The sequence below is a fragment of the Balaenoptera borealis genome, assembly GCF_965194805.1.
Source record: "Balaenoptera borealis genome assembly, chromosome: 1".
Lineage (NCBI taxonomy): Eukaryota > Metazoa > Chordata > Mammalia > Artiodactyla > Balaenopteridae > Balaenoptera > Balaenoptera borealis.
In genome coordinates, this window is record NC_138860.1 from 79287049 (window position 1) to 79305478 (window position 18430).

Here is an 18430-nt window from a genome sequence, read left to right on the forward strand (position 1 = left end):
CTGCTTACAAGTTATAAGGTGGAGAAATTGTTTCTCTTCTTTCATGGACCACATCTTATGCTGCCTGCTGTCCAATGTCTGAAAACTGATGTTTTGCATATTTTTCCAGTGTTCCATTTTTTTAAGTTGGGGGTGTTCCAGTCCAATCTCTATTAATTCATCTTGGGAAAAGCAGAAGTTGTTATTTACCTTATTGTTGATATTCATTACATTTCATATATGATATTTTAATTTAAAAATGTTTAGGAAAGGGAACTAAAGAAAAAGAGAAAGGGAGCATCATTTACCATATATATATATATATACATATACATATATATATATATATATATATATATATATATATATATATATAAAACTATTAGCAGCTTTTATTTAATCAAAAAGAGCCACTATTCTTATCTGTGTGAAGAGTTTGGGGAAGTATGTAGTAGATTCAATATTTTTAAACAGGAACAATGTTTATTTTATCTTTGTTTCTTCCATCATATAACCGGTACTCAGTAAATAGTTAAAGAAAGAGTAAATAATTCATAGAACCTGAAAGCTGGCTTTAGCAATTTATTAAATTGATATCAGTCAGTTGATTCCCCCCACATCTTCATTTTCCAATATCGATACTAAAACTGCTTTTTCCTACCTAAAAAACTTGACAAACTGTTACCCAGTCCAAGCTTGTACTGTTCACTATACTAAAGGTCAATAAAATCGAGAAATGATTTGTTGGGGCAAAGAATAGTGACTTTATTCAGAAAACCAGCAGACCGGGAAGATGGTGGACTAGTGTCCCAAAGAACCATCCTGCTGGAGTTAGAATTCAGGCTTCTTTTATACTAAAACGGAAGTGGGTAAAGTCCTGATTCCGGGATGTGTTAATTTCTTCCTTCCTGCAGCCATTCACAGGTGGACCTGGTCAGGATGTTTCCTGTGAGCTGAACAAAGGTATTTTAGCTTAACACTCATTACATAGGAGACAGGGTTCCCAGAGATGGGCCATTATGTATAATTTAAGCTTATAGGTAACATCCCTTTGGTGATTAACTTGCAATAGGATATAACGGTTAAAAGAAATAGCTCTAATATAAAGTCAGATTTGTTCTTCCCTAGTACAAAACCAGAGGGAAGTAAAAATGTCTTTAACTAGGGGTTGAATTGATCAACTCAAATGATCAATTCCTTTGAGTTCCTCTAGCTTTCTTTAGATCTATATATTGGAGAGCATGTATTGTCTGGTATAACCAGCCAGAAAGTGCACAATCTGAAAAACTTTAGATACATTCATATTTTGAATATACTCACATAACTTCAAATCCTCAATCCCTGTTTTCTAAAATGAAAAAATGAAAACCTAATTGCATGGAGAGGGACTCAGGGAGCACTGATAAATAAGGAACAGACAAAATCAGATAATTTGCAAAGGAAGAGGCATTTGAGAAAACTAAAAAGAACTATTTCGCTGTAATAGGAATGAAGAAAATATTAGAATAATTGTGGTACAAGTACGTTTACAGATGCAGTGACAAGAAAAAAGAGGGGATTTCAGTTTGATACCTTACATTTTCTCTAAAGTATGATGCAATGTTATCAGGTAACATTGTGTTTGGAAGGAGTGACTGAGAGGGCTATGGGAGGAGAGAGTAGATCATTGTTGTTTTAAGTAGAAGTGAGCATATGTGCAATACCTTCTGCAGAGAACAGAAGATTGATAATTGGTGATAATTGATAAAGAACAATACAACTAAACTAAACTAATCAAAATAGGCTTCATAAAGATAGGAATGTGGATATATAATATAAAATCCTTTAGTCTAAAAGACATAGGGGTTAGAGAAGGGTACACATGCGATAGAGCTTATAGGGAAATGTTAGGGAAGAAACTCAGGCTGTATTAGTATAAAATTGACTTCCAAGATAAGGGAAATGATTATCCTAAGTCACCTGGAGTATTACACCCATTCCCTGGTGACTCTTTTGAAGAATGCTATTAACAGAATGGAAAGTACCTTGAGAATAATCCAGAGAAAGATGACTAGGATTTATCAAAGGAGTCATCACCTAGGTTAAAGGTGTTTTTAGGAAAGCATACATCATTCATCATCAAATATTTGAATTGCTGCTGTGTAAGTGAAATATTAGACACAAGATATGCATCTCTGGAGATAATAAGTGGGACCAAAAGGAAGAAGCTATATAAAAGTGGAGCTTTATAACAGAGATATTTAACAGTGGTTAAACTAGAGGCTGAAATACTGCAAGTGAGATTCCTGCAATGACAGAACAGTTGGAAGTGATAGTCTTGAGTCCATTCCAACACTAATAGCTCATGGTTATGTTAATAATTTTCAACTAGATTTATTTCATTTTCTCATGATTTTTTGTGAAGGGTCCTGTTAAGGTTTTGCTAAACTATTGAGAACTTGTGATGACTGAACCTTCTATACTGAATTACCATTCACAATGTTACTTATCCTTCCTGGAAGAGACTGAAATCATTCTTATTTAAATATTCTGAAAAATCAAAATACTTCCCTGTTCATATTTAAGAGCTTTTGAAATATGCATCTGATTAAGAATTACACCAAGTTTAAGAATGCACTTCACAAAGCCTATCAAAATAATACCACGGAGAATCTTTCACTATGAGGTTTTAAAGTGTTATGTAAATGAAAGACAACAGTATCATCATTTTATAGTTATTGATATGTCCTCAGAAAATATTTTTTTTGTATATGTGAAGTATTCTCATTATAGAGCTTTAGGATAAAATCCTCTTCTGCCAGTCACTTTCTGAATGGACATCTGGACATCCTTGTTCCTGAGGCTATACACCAGGGGATTCAACAATGGAGTCACAACTGTGTACGTCACTGTCACGAGCTTATCTCTTCTGGATGAGTACTTGGATGATGGTCTCAGGTAGACAAAGGAGGCACAACCATAGTGAACAATGACTACAGTAAGATGGGAAGCACAGGTGGAGAAGGCTTTTCGCTTGCCTTCAGCTGATGGGATCTTCAGGGTGGTATGAGCAATGAAACCATAAGAAATGAAAATGAAAGTCAGGGGACCATGAGTGCTGTAACTCCACCAATGAAGATTACCACTTCGTTGATGTAGGTATCAGTACAGGCAAGCTGGATAACTGGTGAGATGTCACAGAAGTAGTGGTTAATCTTGTTAGGGCCACAGAAAGGTAGTTGAAAGACTAAGAGGGAGCCTATCAGTGAGAACAAAAAACCAATCACAGCACAAGTGGCTGCCAGTTCTCCACATACCTGCCAGCTCATAAGAATAGAGTACCGAAGTGGATGACAGATGGTGGCATAGCGATCATAACCCATGACACCAAATAGAATGCAATTAGTGACAGCAAAGCCAGGGAAGAAAAACATCTGAGTGTCACAGTTAACAAATGAGATTGTTCTCAGCAGAGACAACAGATTTATAAGCATCTTGGGCAGGATGACAAAGGTGTAGCCTGTCTCAGAGATGGAAAAGATCCCTAGGAAGAAGTACATAGGTATGTGAAGGCTGTGATCCAGGTTGATGACAGTGAAAATGGTGATGTTTCCACTCAGGATAATCAAATATAGACACAGAAAAACAGCAAAGAAGACGAGCTGGATTTCTCCAAAGTTGGAGAATCCCAGCAACAGGAACTCTGTGACAGAGGAGAAATTAGTTTGGTTGACTTGTTCCCCAATATTGATCTACAGAGAACAAGAATGAAGAAACATTTTTTACCATGAAAGGTGGAGATAGTTAGTTCCACTATGGGTTGAAGAATACTAAATAGGAGAAGGGGTAAGGACTAATGCTAGTAGGAAATGCCCTATCAATCATGTCAATTTATGGAATTGTTTCCAAAAACTCAGATTACATGTTCCCACTGACGTTTCTGCATCTCTCATAGTGTTTAAGTCTAGGAAATTATTTTCACACTCCCTACTTCAAATATCAGTTAGGGAATGAAAGTGTCTGAAAACTTCCTGCATGCCAACTTAACTCTACCATTTATTATCTGTGTAATCCTCTGTGTCTCAGCTTTTTCATTTGTAACATAAAGGTACTAATAGCATCTCTTTACTAGTTTTCTTATGAAAATTAAAGTACTTAGCAGAGCACATGCATACTATAAACTTCTAGTAAATGTCAGTTTCTGCTACATAAGTTATTTAATTTTCAGGAATTAGTGCTAGTTTTTCTTAAGTTTCCTTTTGGAGATACTTTAAACATATGTCTGCTTCAGGTTTTATTTTTTAATCTTATTGTTTTGTTTTCAAAAAACTACTGGACCAACATGCAAACCCAACTCCTATTTGTGTTTATTTATGGAGGCAATAATATTGTGTTGACTTTCGTTCATCCTTTCCCCTAATCAAACAATCTATTTGACTCACTCAATTGATGGGATTTGGGTGGGACCTTAGTGCATTTTAAGTAGCTCTAGAGAAACACAAAGTTCTTACAGTCACGTTGATAATTGATCTTACTAACTGCCTACCATTCTGCCAAGAATATAGACCTGATTTAGAATTCTGCTGTAACTGTAGTTTCAGACTTCAGAAGGAGATATATCGAACCAATCAGACCTTACTTCAGTATGAACCATTACAACTCTTCACATTTTCCCTGGATTTCCAACAGAACTCACCATTGCATTGGACACACCTGGACTCAAGGAGTTTCAGCTCCTCCAATTACTCCTTACTAAAGGATGAGCAAATTCTTTCTGCTTTAATTCAACTAAAATCAAGTTGGAATTTGTAAAGTAATAAAAAAACATCAAAGCAACCAAATAGTTGGAAAACATAAGGCACGGAAATGGAATACAAAAAGAAAAAATTTTACCTAATGTATAATAGTTCAATTGAAGAAACCAGCTGACTGTTAATCCTACATTTTTGAGGTATATTTCTTAATCTAGACCATCTTTGAGTGTTTTCACTTCAGGATCCCTCACTGTCAAGAGAAGCGGAAGTATCAGTTTCATTTTTCTATCTGAATGGAGCATAGTGACCATTAGGCTAATGGGTAGATTTGACAGGTTCTCTGAGTAGACAAGTCATTATTTCTATCAAATTATTTATTCATTAATGTGTTAATTTATTGATAAGTTAAATTAATATTTCCGTTTACTCCATATCTACTTTTATTTTTTTATTTTTTAAATTTATTTTTATTGGGGTATAGTTGTTTTACAATGTTGTGTTAGTTTCTACTGTACAGTGAAGTGGAGTTCCCTGTGCTATACAGCAGGTTCTTATTAGTTATATATTTTATACATATTAGTGTATATATGTCAATCCCAATCTCCCAATTCATCCCACCTCTGATACATATCTATTTTAGTATAAGTAAAGTACCATTAAGTAAAGTACCATTCTTAAATAATAGTAAATCACCTTGCCTTCTTCAACAAATGCAAAGACTATGTCTTCTCATCTTGCAACTCGCCTCTGTGCTTTTGCTCATCTTTTCCCCTTCACCTGGAAAACCTTTATTCACTTTCTATCCATTCTTGATCACCTAAATAGAAGCTGCAACCTCTGACTACTCTGGTCTCCAATGATAAGAGTGATATCAATTTTTCCTTCTCTTAAATTATTTAGCTACTTTCTATTGTGTATGAAATGTATCATGAAAGTACCAGCCTCTACTTTTTCATACACCAGAGTGTAAATACCTTGGGAGCAGTTTTGTATTTCCCATAGCATATGAATACAAATTGCTACTTAAGAACTATTTGTTTAATTAATTGATGACTAACTATTTTATTTTTTTAAAGATGGCAGCTGTAAAAGGCATTATCTAAGCTCATGAAAAAGATGGTGGAATTTTAAGCCTTGTATGGAGAATCTGGGAACAGAGATTCAGCTAACAACCTACCAGATCATACTGCAAACTTATAATTATGTTACCTACATAATAACGTGTCACACAACCAAGAAGTTGTAGAACATTAACCAGACCCAAGTTCTCATGAATGTCCCTACCATTGCTTTTATTATTATTACTATTACTACTACTCTGGTTCTTCAAAATACCTTAATGCATCACTAGATGGCTAACAAAACAAACCACTAGGATATTCCCTGAGGAATGTAACTTATTTACCTCCTCAGTTCCCATCTGTGAGGCTTATGCAGTAGATTATTCGTCCACAGAATGTTACGATTGTGAGGTCTAAAAACAGCAGAAGATCTGTAAGGAAAGATAACTCAATTATGCATTCATTTCTTTTACTTCCTCATTGCTTATTAGACTTTTCTAATACACCATTTTCACCAGAGAATAGTTTCATGTGACATTCGAGAATGGGCATTAAATGAAGTAAATGTAGAAAATTCACTCTTGATAGGAAATAAGCAGTTTCTGTCCTTTCTTTTTCAATCACTCAGGAAAGCCTTTCGAAAGGAATCAGTCTTTCAGAGATGATTGATAGAGAGGGAGTCAGTTCCATGGGATTGGGGAGCATATTTCATAACCCTTGTTTGTAGCCATCCCTGTGCCTACTACAGTTCATTGGTGGTGCCCTGTTTATCACCCCAAAACCCTGTATTATCCTCCATCTTCTAAGTCTATCATATATATTTGTGCCTTGCTCTCCCTACATGCTCTTTTTTAACCATCATTAATAGATAGACTAAAGCTCACGGAATAATTAGAACATTTCTAAAATTATCATTGGTGACTGGCACTTCTCTATCACTAGACCCAAACACTAACTTTACTCAAATTTTCATATAAAATAACCCAACAGGGCAGATTTCTCTAAGTTCCCTAGCACAAAGCTATTAGAAGTCAGTGAAACCTAGAAATCTAATCAAATAGGAGTCAAAAATTAATATTACTACAATCATTTCTATTTTGAAATGACTCTATTCTATTTCTTTCTACTACTGACATCTCAGTACCCCCAAACTCTGTATTCCTTCCTCCTCTGCTGAGAAATCTAAGTATCCCCTAAAGCATCATTGAAGAACTTTTCTTTTGTCTCTTATTAGTTGTAGCCCCAACATGCTGGTTTATATTTATACTTATCAAAACTCCAGGAAGCTATTATTGCAACATTATTTTTGGCACAGTTCCAATACTTTCAATGAGTAAAGAGGATGCGGAAAACAACATGGATCCTAAATCTCACAGGTCCAATAAGATAAAAAGGGAACAGGAGAACCTGACATTGGCAATTAATTGGCAATTAGTCCCAGGTTGCCTGGTAGCTCATTAGAAACTGAAGGTTGTTGCAAATTAAGAAAAAGAGAAGTAAATATGGAAAACCCATATTATAAGAGGTAACACACGGCTGTATTTTCTAAGGTTGCTAGGCGAGGGAGAAGTCCTTTTCTTCCTTGGACTTCACCAGGGCAAATAAAGCCAGCTTTATCATTGCAAAAGAAGAAGCAAAGTTCTTCTTTTTAGTATAGGTTCATCTGAACTCTACAAATTCAGTTTCTGCACCAAGGATAGGGGCATAAGAGCATAGTGTGAGGGATGAGGAAGGGCGATATCTTAGCTAGAAGAACTGAGGCCTTGAAGAACAGTGACAAAGAACAGGTTTGAGGACTGAAGGAAAGTTGTGGAGTGTTTAGGTGCAGGTCACAGAGATGATACTCCACTTCTTCCTGGCTTGATGGAGATGAAAAGACCTCCAATCAAGTGTCGGCCTCAAGGGTAGGGAATAGGATGAAAAAATATTGAGTAGCATCCTAGAAGGCTTGGTTAGTCCCCTAATTATCCTCATTCTTTCCTGCAGTTCTCTGTTGGACTGACCAAAAGCAGATGAGAGAGTTTGTGGGGTTGAAGGAAAAACAGTTAAGTGCCTGTTCCACATTTGTGTGCCACTGTTTTCATATCCTATATTTGAAATGAAGTTAAAGTCAAGCTATCTGTTGCTGGGCTCAGCCAACACAATTTCTAGACCTTTAAATTTTCTAGAAATCTTTATTCTTCCTCTTCTGTGAGATAATGAAGAAAAAATCACCCTCTCTACCCTCCCTCATGAGTCATGAGAGACTCACGGGGAGAGGTCAGAAAGGATTGCAGGCACTTAGTCAAGGTCTTCTCACATTTGACTCTGTTGCAGATCTCATCAGTGGCTACGGGCAAAGAAGTACCTGTTGGCAGTCCCCAGCATTTGTTCTCAGAACAGCAGAAACTCCCAAGTGAGATGATTACTGACTCAGTTTTTTATTTCCAGTTATACCATTTTCAGAGGCTACCAACAGAGATATGACAGTAGCTACTGCTGCTTCCAGCAATTTTCAAATGTGCACAACAGTTCCTCTTAATAGTTGCTGAATTCCTGGATTTCTTGGACAGCTGGTCTGCTCAGTGCATCTTCCCAAATAAACATTTCCCCACGGGGTGCTGACCAAGTCTTCAGCTTTGGTGCTGCATAAGCCTTTAAAGAAATCTGTTCAAAGACCTCTAAGGTATCGGAGCAGAAATAAATCTGAAAAATACTGCAGTTAGTCACATTTCAGAATCACTTCTTGAAACAATTGTGGACTTAAGATAACCTCCATAACTGTATGAGCCAATTCCTGTGAATAGAATGTATATGAATACATTCTGTGCGTTGTGTTTCTCTGGAGAACCAAGACCAATACACAAAACATACTCTGCACATAAGTGATAGATAGAAATGGAAATGGAAAAGTGTAAAGAAGAAATCTTAAAAATTATAAAAAGAAAACTGTTGTATGTTAATCAGTAGCTTTGATTTTCTTGTGAATGAAGCACAATACAAACCAGCATAAGGAAAGGGAATCTATTAGCTTAAATCACTGGGAAGTTCAAGACAAATCTCATCAGATATGGCTCAATTCAGAGACTTGCGTTACAACATTATGCTGAGTCTTGACTCAGAAGTCAACCTCTGAAAAACACCCTCATCTATAATTTACTTTTTCTCTTTAACATATATCACAATTTTATGTGCATTTAAATTACATTTTTTTCATTTATATCTCTATTTTCCATCTCCATGGGAAATTTTTTCCTGTTTTGCTAAATTTTTTAGACTCATCTCTAGGATATTGCCTGATACATAATAAGTATTCAATAAATATTTGTTGAATAAATGAATAGTCTTTCTGTCTTTCACTTACTTAGCTTCACACTTTGTGTTAGATTTCTTTTGCAATAAGCTGGCTTTATCCAAATAACAGGGAAAAAAATGAAGATGAAATTCTTAAAACTCCACTCTTAGCCATACAATTCAAAAGGTTTTCAGTCTCACACAGCTAAATATTGAATTTAATCAATATTCTTTCTAGATAGAAGTTGGAACAATGTGTGATTGATTTCACAAGACTTTTCACCCAACATATGGCAAGGGATGGAGGAGGTAGGTTTTGTCCCTTGACTGATACACTTGAAATGGTTCCAGTATAATTTATGTCTATTGTACTGTAAAAAGTGAAAAAAAAAATCCAAGTTATATTAGACTCAGTAGATAAAAGGAATCCAATTCATCATTCCCATATCTGAACAAACATCAGAACATCAAATGATGAGTTGCAGGCAAATTGTGAATAATAGGCTATGACATCACCACAGGCTCAAGTTATCTGTTTTCTTAGCTCTTCTTTCTTCTCTATTTCAGTTTCATTCTTTTCTCGGTTTTCCTCATGGTAGTAAAATGGAAGGCAAAACTGAGGTCATCTTTCTTTTATCTTGCTTATATAGAGAAGCAAAATAATAAGAACCTGAATGCTGAGAGTATACTGTAGGAGTTAGACTCAGTTTCTGCTCCCTACTTTTGTGAGTATTGTGAGAAGACAGTAAAAATATTACAGCAGCAGCAGCAACATTTCTTTGACGTGTAGATTTCAGCTATGGTCAAGTTCTCTTAAATCAATAATTCCAGTGACAGACTTCTGATTCTTTCAAACTTTCCAATAATTTGTAGGCACACAATTTCTCAAATTAAATTTTCTTCTTAAGACACCTATATAATTTTATATTTCCTGCATTTATTTTCAACTGAATCAATGATTCAGTAGGAATTAAGAAAAATATTTAAATTGCATAAAATATTTTATTAAAATTTTGGGGTGTAACTTTCATAAAAGTAAAGGCAAGTAGGAATTTTGCTTCTGGTCTGAATGAGTTAAGTACTTGGTGTGTCAAACGTCTTGAAGATAACAACTAAAACTCTGGAAAAAACAAAAAAAGCAGCTGCTTGAACACACTGGAGATAGAATAAAAGCAGGCAGGGGCTTCCCTGGTGGTGCAGTGGTTAAGAATCCACCTGCCAATGCAGGGCACACAGGTTCGAGCCTTGGTCCGGGAAGATCCCACATGCCACGGAGCAACTAAGCCCGTGCGCCACAACTACGGAGCCTGCACTCTAGAGCTCGTGAGCCACAACTACTAAGCCTGCACACCACAACTACTGAAGCCCGCCCACCTAGAGCCCATGCTCCGTGACAAGAGAAGCCACTGCAGTGAGAAGCCCGTGCACTGCAATGAAGAGTAACCTCCACTTGCCTCAACCAGAGAAAGCCTGCACGCAGCAATGAAGACTCAACGCAGCCAAAAAAATGAATAAATAAAATAAAAAATTAAAAATAAATAAATAAATAAAAGCAGGCAGATCTAGAATGCATTCAACACTTGGAAGAAGGTAAGTACACAGGATGATTTCTCTTTGATAGAGTTTTAGTTTGAATGAAGACCACAGTCACCACAGTTTGTGAAAAGTTTAAAATTTAAAACAAAAACCAACAGACTTCCTGGCATGAAGAACCTGAAAATAGAGTCTGGGGTAACTAGGACTGCTGGAATGGGAGGAGAGAATCCTGGAAAGAGAGAGCCAGAGAGATAATTTCAAAATCTCTGTATATATTTTGCCCAAATTTCTGGTTGACTCCTGAAGCACACATGTGTGAGAAAGACTCAAAGCAGTCCGGAAGTACAAAAGAAATAAACAGAGATTTGAACTACTACCCAAGTGAAATTTTTTTAAATTTTGGTCCAACCAAGCTATTTACCTGCTAAAACTAAAAAGACCAATGACTGTCACCTTAATATAAGTCGCTACAACATAGTATTCACCAGATTGTAGTTTAAATCCAAAATTATTTCACATAAAAAGAGCCAGGAGTACATGTCCATTCTCAAGAAATAAAGCAGTCAGTGTAGACCTAATTATATATAATTCAATTTTGAAATTAGTAGACTAAGATTTTAAAACTACTTTGATAACTATGTCCAATGATGTAAAGGAAAATGTGCTTTCTTGTAAGCATATAAGAAATTTTAGAAGAGAAATAGAAACCACAAAAAAAAAAAACAATAAAAAAGAAAAATGATAGAACTGAAATACATTATCTGGAAAAAAAACTTTATTGGATGAGATTAGCAGAAGAATGGAGATAACAGAGTAAAGAAACAGTGAATGTGAAGATAGATCAAAAGAAGGAATCCAATGTGAAGAAGATGGGAAAACAACAAAAAAAAATGCAAACAGAACCTCAAGCACCTGGAAAACTATGTTAAATGGTGTAACACACATGTAATTGGAGTTCTAGAAAGGAATGAGCTAGATAATAAGGCAGAAAAATTATTTGAAAAAAATAAGGGCCAAAAATTTCACAAATTTTCTTAAAGACATGAATTTATAGATTCAAGAATCCCAACAAATCTCAAACAGGATAAATATGAAGAAAATCATGCCTAAGCACATTATAGTCAAACTGCTTAAAAGAAAGGATAAAAAAAAAAATCTTGAAAGTACAAAAGGAAAAAAAAAAAAGATGAAGGACACGCATCATACAAGGAGTGAAATAGGAGTCAAATTAATGCTGGCTCTCACCAGAAAGCACGGGGGCAAGAGAACTGTAGAACACAATCCTAAACATGATGAAAGAAAAATAATTAATAAAAATACTAATTCAGGATTATAATTCCACTAAAAATATTCTTCAAGATTAAAAGCAAAATAAAGACAGCTTTATATAGTTAAAAAACAAAGATAATTTGTCATCAACAGATCCATACTACCTGAAATACTAAAGGAAATTATTCAAGAAAAGAGAAATTATACTAGACAGAAATGCAAATTGTTAGGTGTCATAAAGTGAACATTCTTATTTTTCCTCTTAGTTAGGCTTTCTGAGTAAAGAAGCCTGAGATCTAGCTTAAAGGACAAGTTTTGAAACCTAAAATATAGCTAAATAATTAGTGAGAGATTTATCTTCCCATAATTATGTGTTTATATTTCAATGGGGGAGGTTAACAACAATTCAATTCCTATGTAGTCTCCAGCTTTCTAATTTCAGGATTTCTATTATAGAGTGCAGACCCTCATATACGTAGGCTGACATCTGGTTCTCATCATATAACCTCAGAAGGATTAGGTCAGTGGAAACCTATTCAGTCATTGCTGTAAATAATAATAATCTATCCTTGCTCCAAAATCTCATCTTTACATTCAGGATACTATGAATAAGTATAGACATTAAAAACCTATCATCAAGAAGAAATGATGAGCAATAATATCATAAATATTTGAGTAAACATGAAAGATTATTTTTTCTTAATTTCTTTAGAATATGTATGAATGAAGCAAAAATTATTACATTTTCTTATGGGTTTTTAATGTATAGAGATGTAATACACTTTAGAATAAAGAATAGGATGGGGTAAATGGATCTATATAATTCCAAAGCTTTTACATTTCAGGTATAGTCATACAATATTAACTCTAAGTAGACTGTGAAAATTAAGAATGTAATTGCATTTCAGTTACAAATGTCTTTTGATTGCTCTAACTGGGATCCTGGAATATTTCTCTCTTGCCAGCTGACACTATACTAAGCTTTGTCAGTAGAAGGTGATAAAGGGACTCCAGAGTTAGAAGACAATTCTCTACCTCGTTCTTGTGTGCTTGCCTCTGCCTGAAGACAAGCAGCATGTGGGACACCCAGTGGCACTCCCTCTCAATTTCAGCAGTACCATCCCCACAGGCATTTCCCAGAGATTTCCATACTGAAGCACCTTTGAATGAATGGCTTCCTCCAGGACCCCAGATGGTGGCTTCCGAGCAATTTTGAAGTATATCACCCTCTCATAGATGGCTTCCCCTAGGAACCAAGAGAGCAGAATCCAGAGGGAAATACAAGACTTATTTATAAAGTTCCGTTTAAATAGACTGTTTTTTGTATAAATGTAGACAAATAGATCAAAATACGGTGTCCAGAAATAGATCCACATTGATATAGTCAATTTTCTATGAGGCTGCCAAGGCAATTCAATGGTGAAAGTGATAGGGACAGAGTAAAGAGACAAAGTAAGGACAAGAAAACTCCCCTGCCTGATATGGAGGAGGAGCTAATAATGGAAGACAGACATCTACTCAAGAATGAGGAAGAAGGTGGTCTTTCCCTACCCACTTTTCCTTTGATTATAAAAATGTAGCCCACTAAGCTTTCGGGGCAACACTCCCTTGCCCACCCGCTTGTATCTCTCACAAGTGTCCTATACTAATAAACTCTTTCCTCTTTTCTCTGTCACTCTGTCTCTTAATGAATTCTTTCTGTGTGGAGACAGAAGAACCTATGATATACTAAGTCCCGAAATGTGTTCTGCAGTTTCAAAAGGATAATCTTTCCAACAATGGTGCATTTGGATAGGGAAAAAAAAACTTGCACTTTTCTCACACCCTATAAAAAAATCAACTGGAAATGTATTATATCCTGCCTGCAAGAACTGATATTATAAAACTTCTTGAAAATAACATTAGATAAATTTTAGTGAGCTTAGGTTTTGCAAATATTTCTTAAATATGAGACAAAACACATGAACTATAAAAGTCAATGTCAATAAAATGTACTTTAGCAAAACTAAAAAATAAAACACTTTCGCTCTTCAAAAGACACTGATAAAAAAGTAAAAGCAAATCACAGCATGGTAAAAATATTTGCATAATATATATGTAACAAAAAAATTATACCTAGAAAATACAACGCCTTACAATTCAATAAAGAGACAAATGATCCAATCTAAAAACTGGAAAGACATTCCAATTAGGAAATGTATAAAAGATTCGAGAGGCACTTAACTAAAGAAAATACAGAGATGGCCAATTGACACACAAAAAGATAATCAGCATCTTTAGGCATCAAGGAAATTCAAATTCCAACCACAATTCCGTACCACTGTGCATCTACTTGAGGGATGGAATTAAGACTGTCAAGTTTTATTGAGTACGTCAAGTAATTGGTAACCGTCATACATTGCTGTTGAGAGTGTAAGATAGCAAAATTATTTTGCCTAATTGTTTGGCAATCTCTTGTAAAGTTAACATATGCTTACTTTATAAATCAACAATTCTACACTTAGATATTTGCTTAATAGAATGAAAAATATCTCCATACAGTTATGTAAATACATGTACACAAATATCTGTATAGCTCTATTCCTAAGACCTGTAAATTGAGAGAAAACTAAATGTCCATCATCATGTTCCTGGACAAAGTGTAGTGTATTTATAAAATGAAACAAAAAGAATGAACTACTACATCACACCCAACACGGATAAATTTCAAAAATACGTCCAGTGAATGAAACCAAAAAGCAAAAAGTAGATACTATGTGATTCTATTCATAAGAAATTCTAGTACTGTCAAACAGAATTTTAGTGACAAAAAGTAATCATTGGTTTCCTGGGACTGGTGGTGATATAGGGGGCTGATAGGGAGGGAGCATGAGGGAAATTTCAGGGTGATGGATATGTGTTGTATCTTGATCATGGTGGTGGTTACACAGGTATACAGACTCATCAAAACGCATCAAACTGTATACTTTAAATGGGTGTCTTATTGTATTTAATTATGCTTCAATGTATTTGGTTAAGAGATGAAACATAAACAAATTAAACTCACAGCATACATAAAAGCTAAAGCTATAAAACTTCTAGAAGTAAATATAAGGGAATGTTTCTTTAACCTTGGTTTAGGAAAGTGTTTCTTAGACAAGACACAAGAAATACCATAGATTAAAAAAGAGCTAAAGATAGAAAAAAAAAATAAGTAAATATATGTATATATATATATATTAGTTCCCTATAAAATATATTGTAAAAATTCTTTTTTATTCATCTATTAAAAAAAAAAGATATCCTGCCTTTTTGTAACAACATGAATAGATCTTGAAGGCATTATGCTAAGTGAAATATGTCAGTCAGAAAGGCAAATACTATAGGATCTCACTTATATGTGGAATCCAAAATAGTTGAACTCATAGACATACAGACTAGAAAGATGGTTGCCAGGGGTTGGGGTTGAGAGAAATGGGGAGATATTGATCAAAGGGTACAAGCTTCCCTTTATAAGATGAATAGGTTCTGGGTATCTAATATACAGTATGGTGACTATGTTAACAATACTGTATTATATAATTCAAAGCTGCTAAGAGAGCAGATCTTAAATGTTCTCACCAAAAAAAAAAAAAAAAGAGATAATTATGTGATATAATGGTAATGTTATCTAACCTTATTTTGGTAATCATTTTGCATCATTTTGTAAACCTTAACCTTTCACAATGCTATTTGCCAATATATCTCAATAAAGCTAGATAAAAGAAATCAATACTGTGTTTTCCTGAGGTAGGGAACTAGTTGAGGTAGGTCAACTAGGAAATGGCATAAAATAATTTGCGGGTGACAAAAATCTTGTATTTGTTGATTGGTGTGGTAGTTAAATGGGTGAATGTATTTGTAAAATCTCACAAATAACTAACGCTTAAAATATCTGAATTTTATTTACATAAATTATCCCTTAATTTAAAAGTAAGATAAGGAAAAATGTAAACGCAAAAGGTAAATTAAGACCCCCAAGGCAACATCTCAAAAACAAATCAACAAAATATACTCAAGGAACTCAAAATATGGTATTAAGAATCATGAAAGAGAAAGCAGAGGAAAAGAGCAATTTTTCCAGCAGTCCTAATATCAGGAGAACAACAAGGACAAAAAACAACATCCAAAGGCAATACCTGAAACATCAATTGGCCAATCTGAGAACATCAGCCAAAACAAGAAAAGTGCACATGCTCCAATTAAGAGTTGCATACATTCTAATGACAACACAAGAGGGAGCCCTACAGTTACAAAACGATGAATACTGTGCTAAACCAGCCTCCCCTTCTAAGAGTACAAGAAAATCAGTTTCACAGAAACATAAACCCAGAAAAAGAGCATGCTCAGATCCCATTCAAAGTTATTATAGAAAAAAAAAAAAAAAACGGCAGAACAACATCCCTATAGGAAATAACTGTGCCTCTGTAGTGAAAACTAAGATGCACTGTGCAGATTCTCCTGAAAACAAAGGACTTGTTGCCCCAACTGATGGCAGTGCTGTGGGTAGGCAGGCTTCAGCTGTCTGCCTCTCCAGGCTTTTTGGAAACAACATAGACACCTCACCCAAATTATTGCCCTTTCCTGTAGCAGCCCACACCCAAACACTGACTGATGCAGGTTTTTAAACTCTTGGCCATCTTGGCCCAACTCTGGACACCTCTACAGAGCTTGCTGTCAGGCCAGCTGAGGCTGACACTAGGAGTGCCTTCAGCTTAGCTTCTCTCCCTGCCCAATACATCCCCTTCATTCCACAGGTGTTAATCCCAGGCGTTTATTAATAAACATCCTACATGCCAAGGGCTCTGAGTGTGTGCTTCCTGGGGAACACAACCTGCAAAAGCCGGGAAGATATACTCATAAAATTAGTGAAAACTAACCAAATATTTCAAAATAAGCTAAAAGAAATTTAGAAGTGATAGAATATGTGAAATAACAACAAAGATCATAATTCAAAATAATTCGGTTATGAGTGGTTGGAGAAAGAGAAGTTTAGGAAACAGAGGAACATCAGGAAGCAGCTAGAAATGAAAGTAAAACCATTTCAGGGAATGTAAGTTGGTGCAGCCACTACAGAAAACAGTATGGAGGTGTCTCAGAAAACTAAAAATAGAACTACCATATGACCCAGGAATTCCACTCCTGGGTGTATGTCCGGAAAAAACAAAAACATTAATTCAAAAAGATACATGCACCCCAATATTCATCGCAGCATTATTCAGAATTGCCGAGTTATAGAAGCAACCTAACGTCCATCAACAGATGAATGGGGGAAAAAAGATGTGGTGTATATACATATATATATATATATATATATATATATATATATACATATAATATATATATTATATGTATATATATATAATTTTGCCATTTACAATGACATGGATGGACATGGAGGGCATTATGCTAAGGGAAACGTCAGGCAGATAAAGACAAATACTGCACGATATCATTCATATGTGGAATCTAAAATGTACAACAAGCTAGTAAATAAAACAAAAAAGAAGTAGACTCACAGATATAGAGAACAAACTAGTGGTTACCAGTGGGGAGAAGAGAGGGAGAGGGTCAATATAGGGGTAAGGGATTCAGAGGTACAAACTATTATGTATAAATTAAGCTACAAGAATATATTGTACAATATGGGGAATATAGCCAATATTTTTTAATATTGATAATAATAAACAGAATATAACCTATAAAAATTGTGAATTACTATAATGTACCAAATGGAGGAAGTTTCAAAAAGAAAAAGAGAAACCATTTCATAAATGAAGTGTAAACTTGGAGAAAAATAAGACTGAATAAACATGATGAACAAGGCCATGACAAAAAAAGCAGATAGGAAGAGAGGGGGAAAAAGAAAAAACTGGAGAAAACTGTAAAAATAGTTCTAGAGGATACATTCTCTAGAATTCTATTGTTATAAACTTTTAAACTAGGCAAATACTAATGCATGATATTAGAAGGCATGAGTGTTGTTTCTGTTGAAGAAGAGTGAATGAGTAATGAGGTATTTGTTTGTAATAGTCTAATTTTTGACCCATGCATGTTCACTTTGTGATAATTTATCAATATGTCAATCATGATTTGTTGCTTTCCTGTCAGTGTATTTTATTTCCATAAAATGTGAACATAATGTACTGTACTTTCATGGATGCAATATTTTTTTTTTTTTAATTTTTCTTAGCTTTTTTTTTTTTTTAATTTTATTTATTTATTTATTTATTTTTGGCTGTGTTGGGTCTTCATTTCTGTGCGAGGGCTTTCTCCAGTTGCGGCAAGTGGGGGCCACTCCTCATCGCGGTGCGCGGGCCTCTCACCGTCGCGGCCTCTCCTGTTGTGGAGCACAGGCTCCAGACGCGCAGGCTCAGCAATTGTGGCTCATGGTCCCAGCTGCTCCGCGGCATGTGGGATCCTCCCAGACCAGGGCTCGAACCCGCGTCCCCTGCACTGGCAGGCAGACTCCCAACCACTGCGCCACCAGGGAAGCCCAAGGATGCAATATATTTTATATGAGTATATTAATTATAATATTTTCTATTCTATGCATTTTTT

At 35.2% G+C, this 18430-nt stretch overlaps 1 protein-coding gene across 1 annotated transcript in view; it reads right to left on the bottom strand.

The window, feature by feature from the left end:
- Positions 1-313: 313 nt before the first annotated feature.
- The window catches only part of LOC309618705 (uncharacterized protein), a 40356-nt gene continuing 22239 nt past the window's right edge, over positions 314-18430 (bottom strand). The window contains 2 exon segments of the mRNA XM_082372883.1: positions 314-3068; positions 3071-3710. Of these exon segments, the coding sequence (XP_082229009.1) occupies positions 2746-3068; positions 3071-3710 (963 nt within the window). The 3' untranslated portion in view covers positions 314-2745.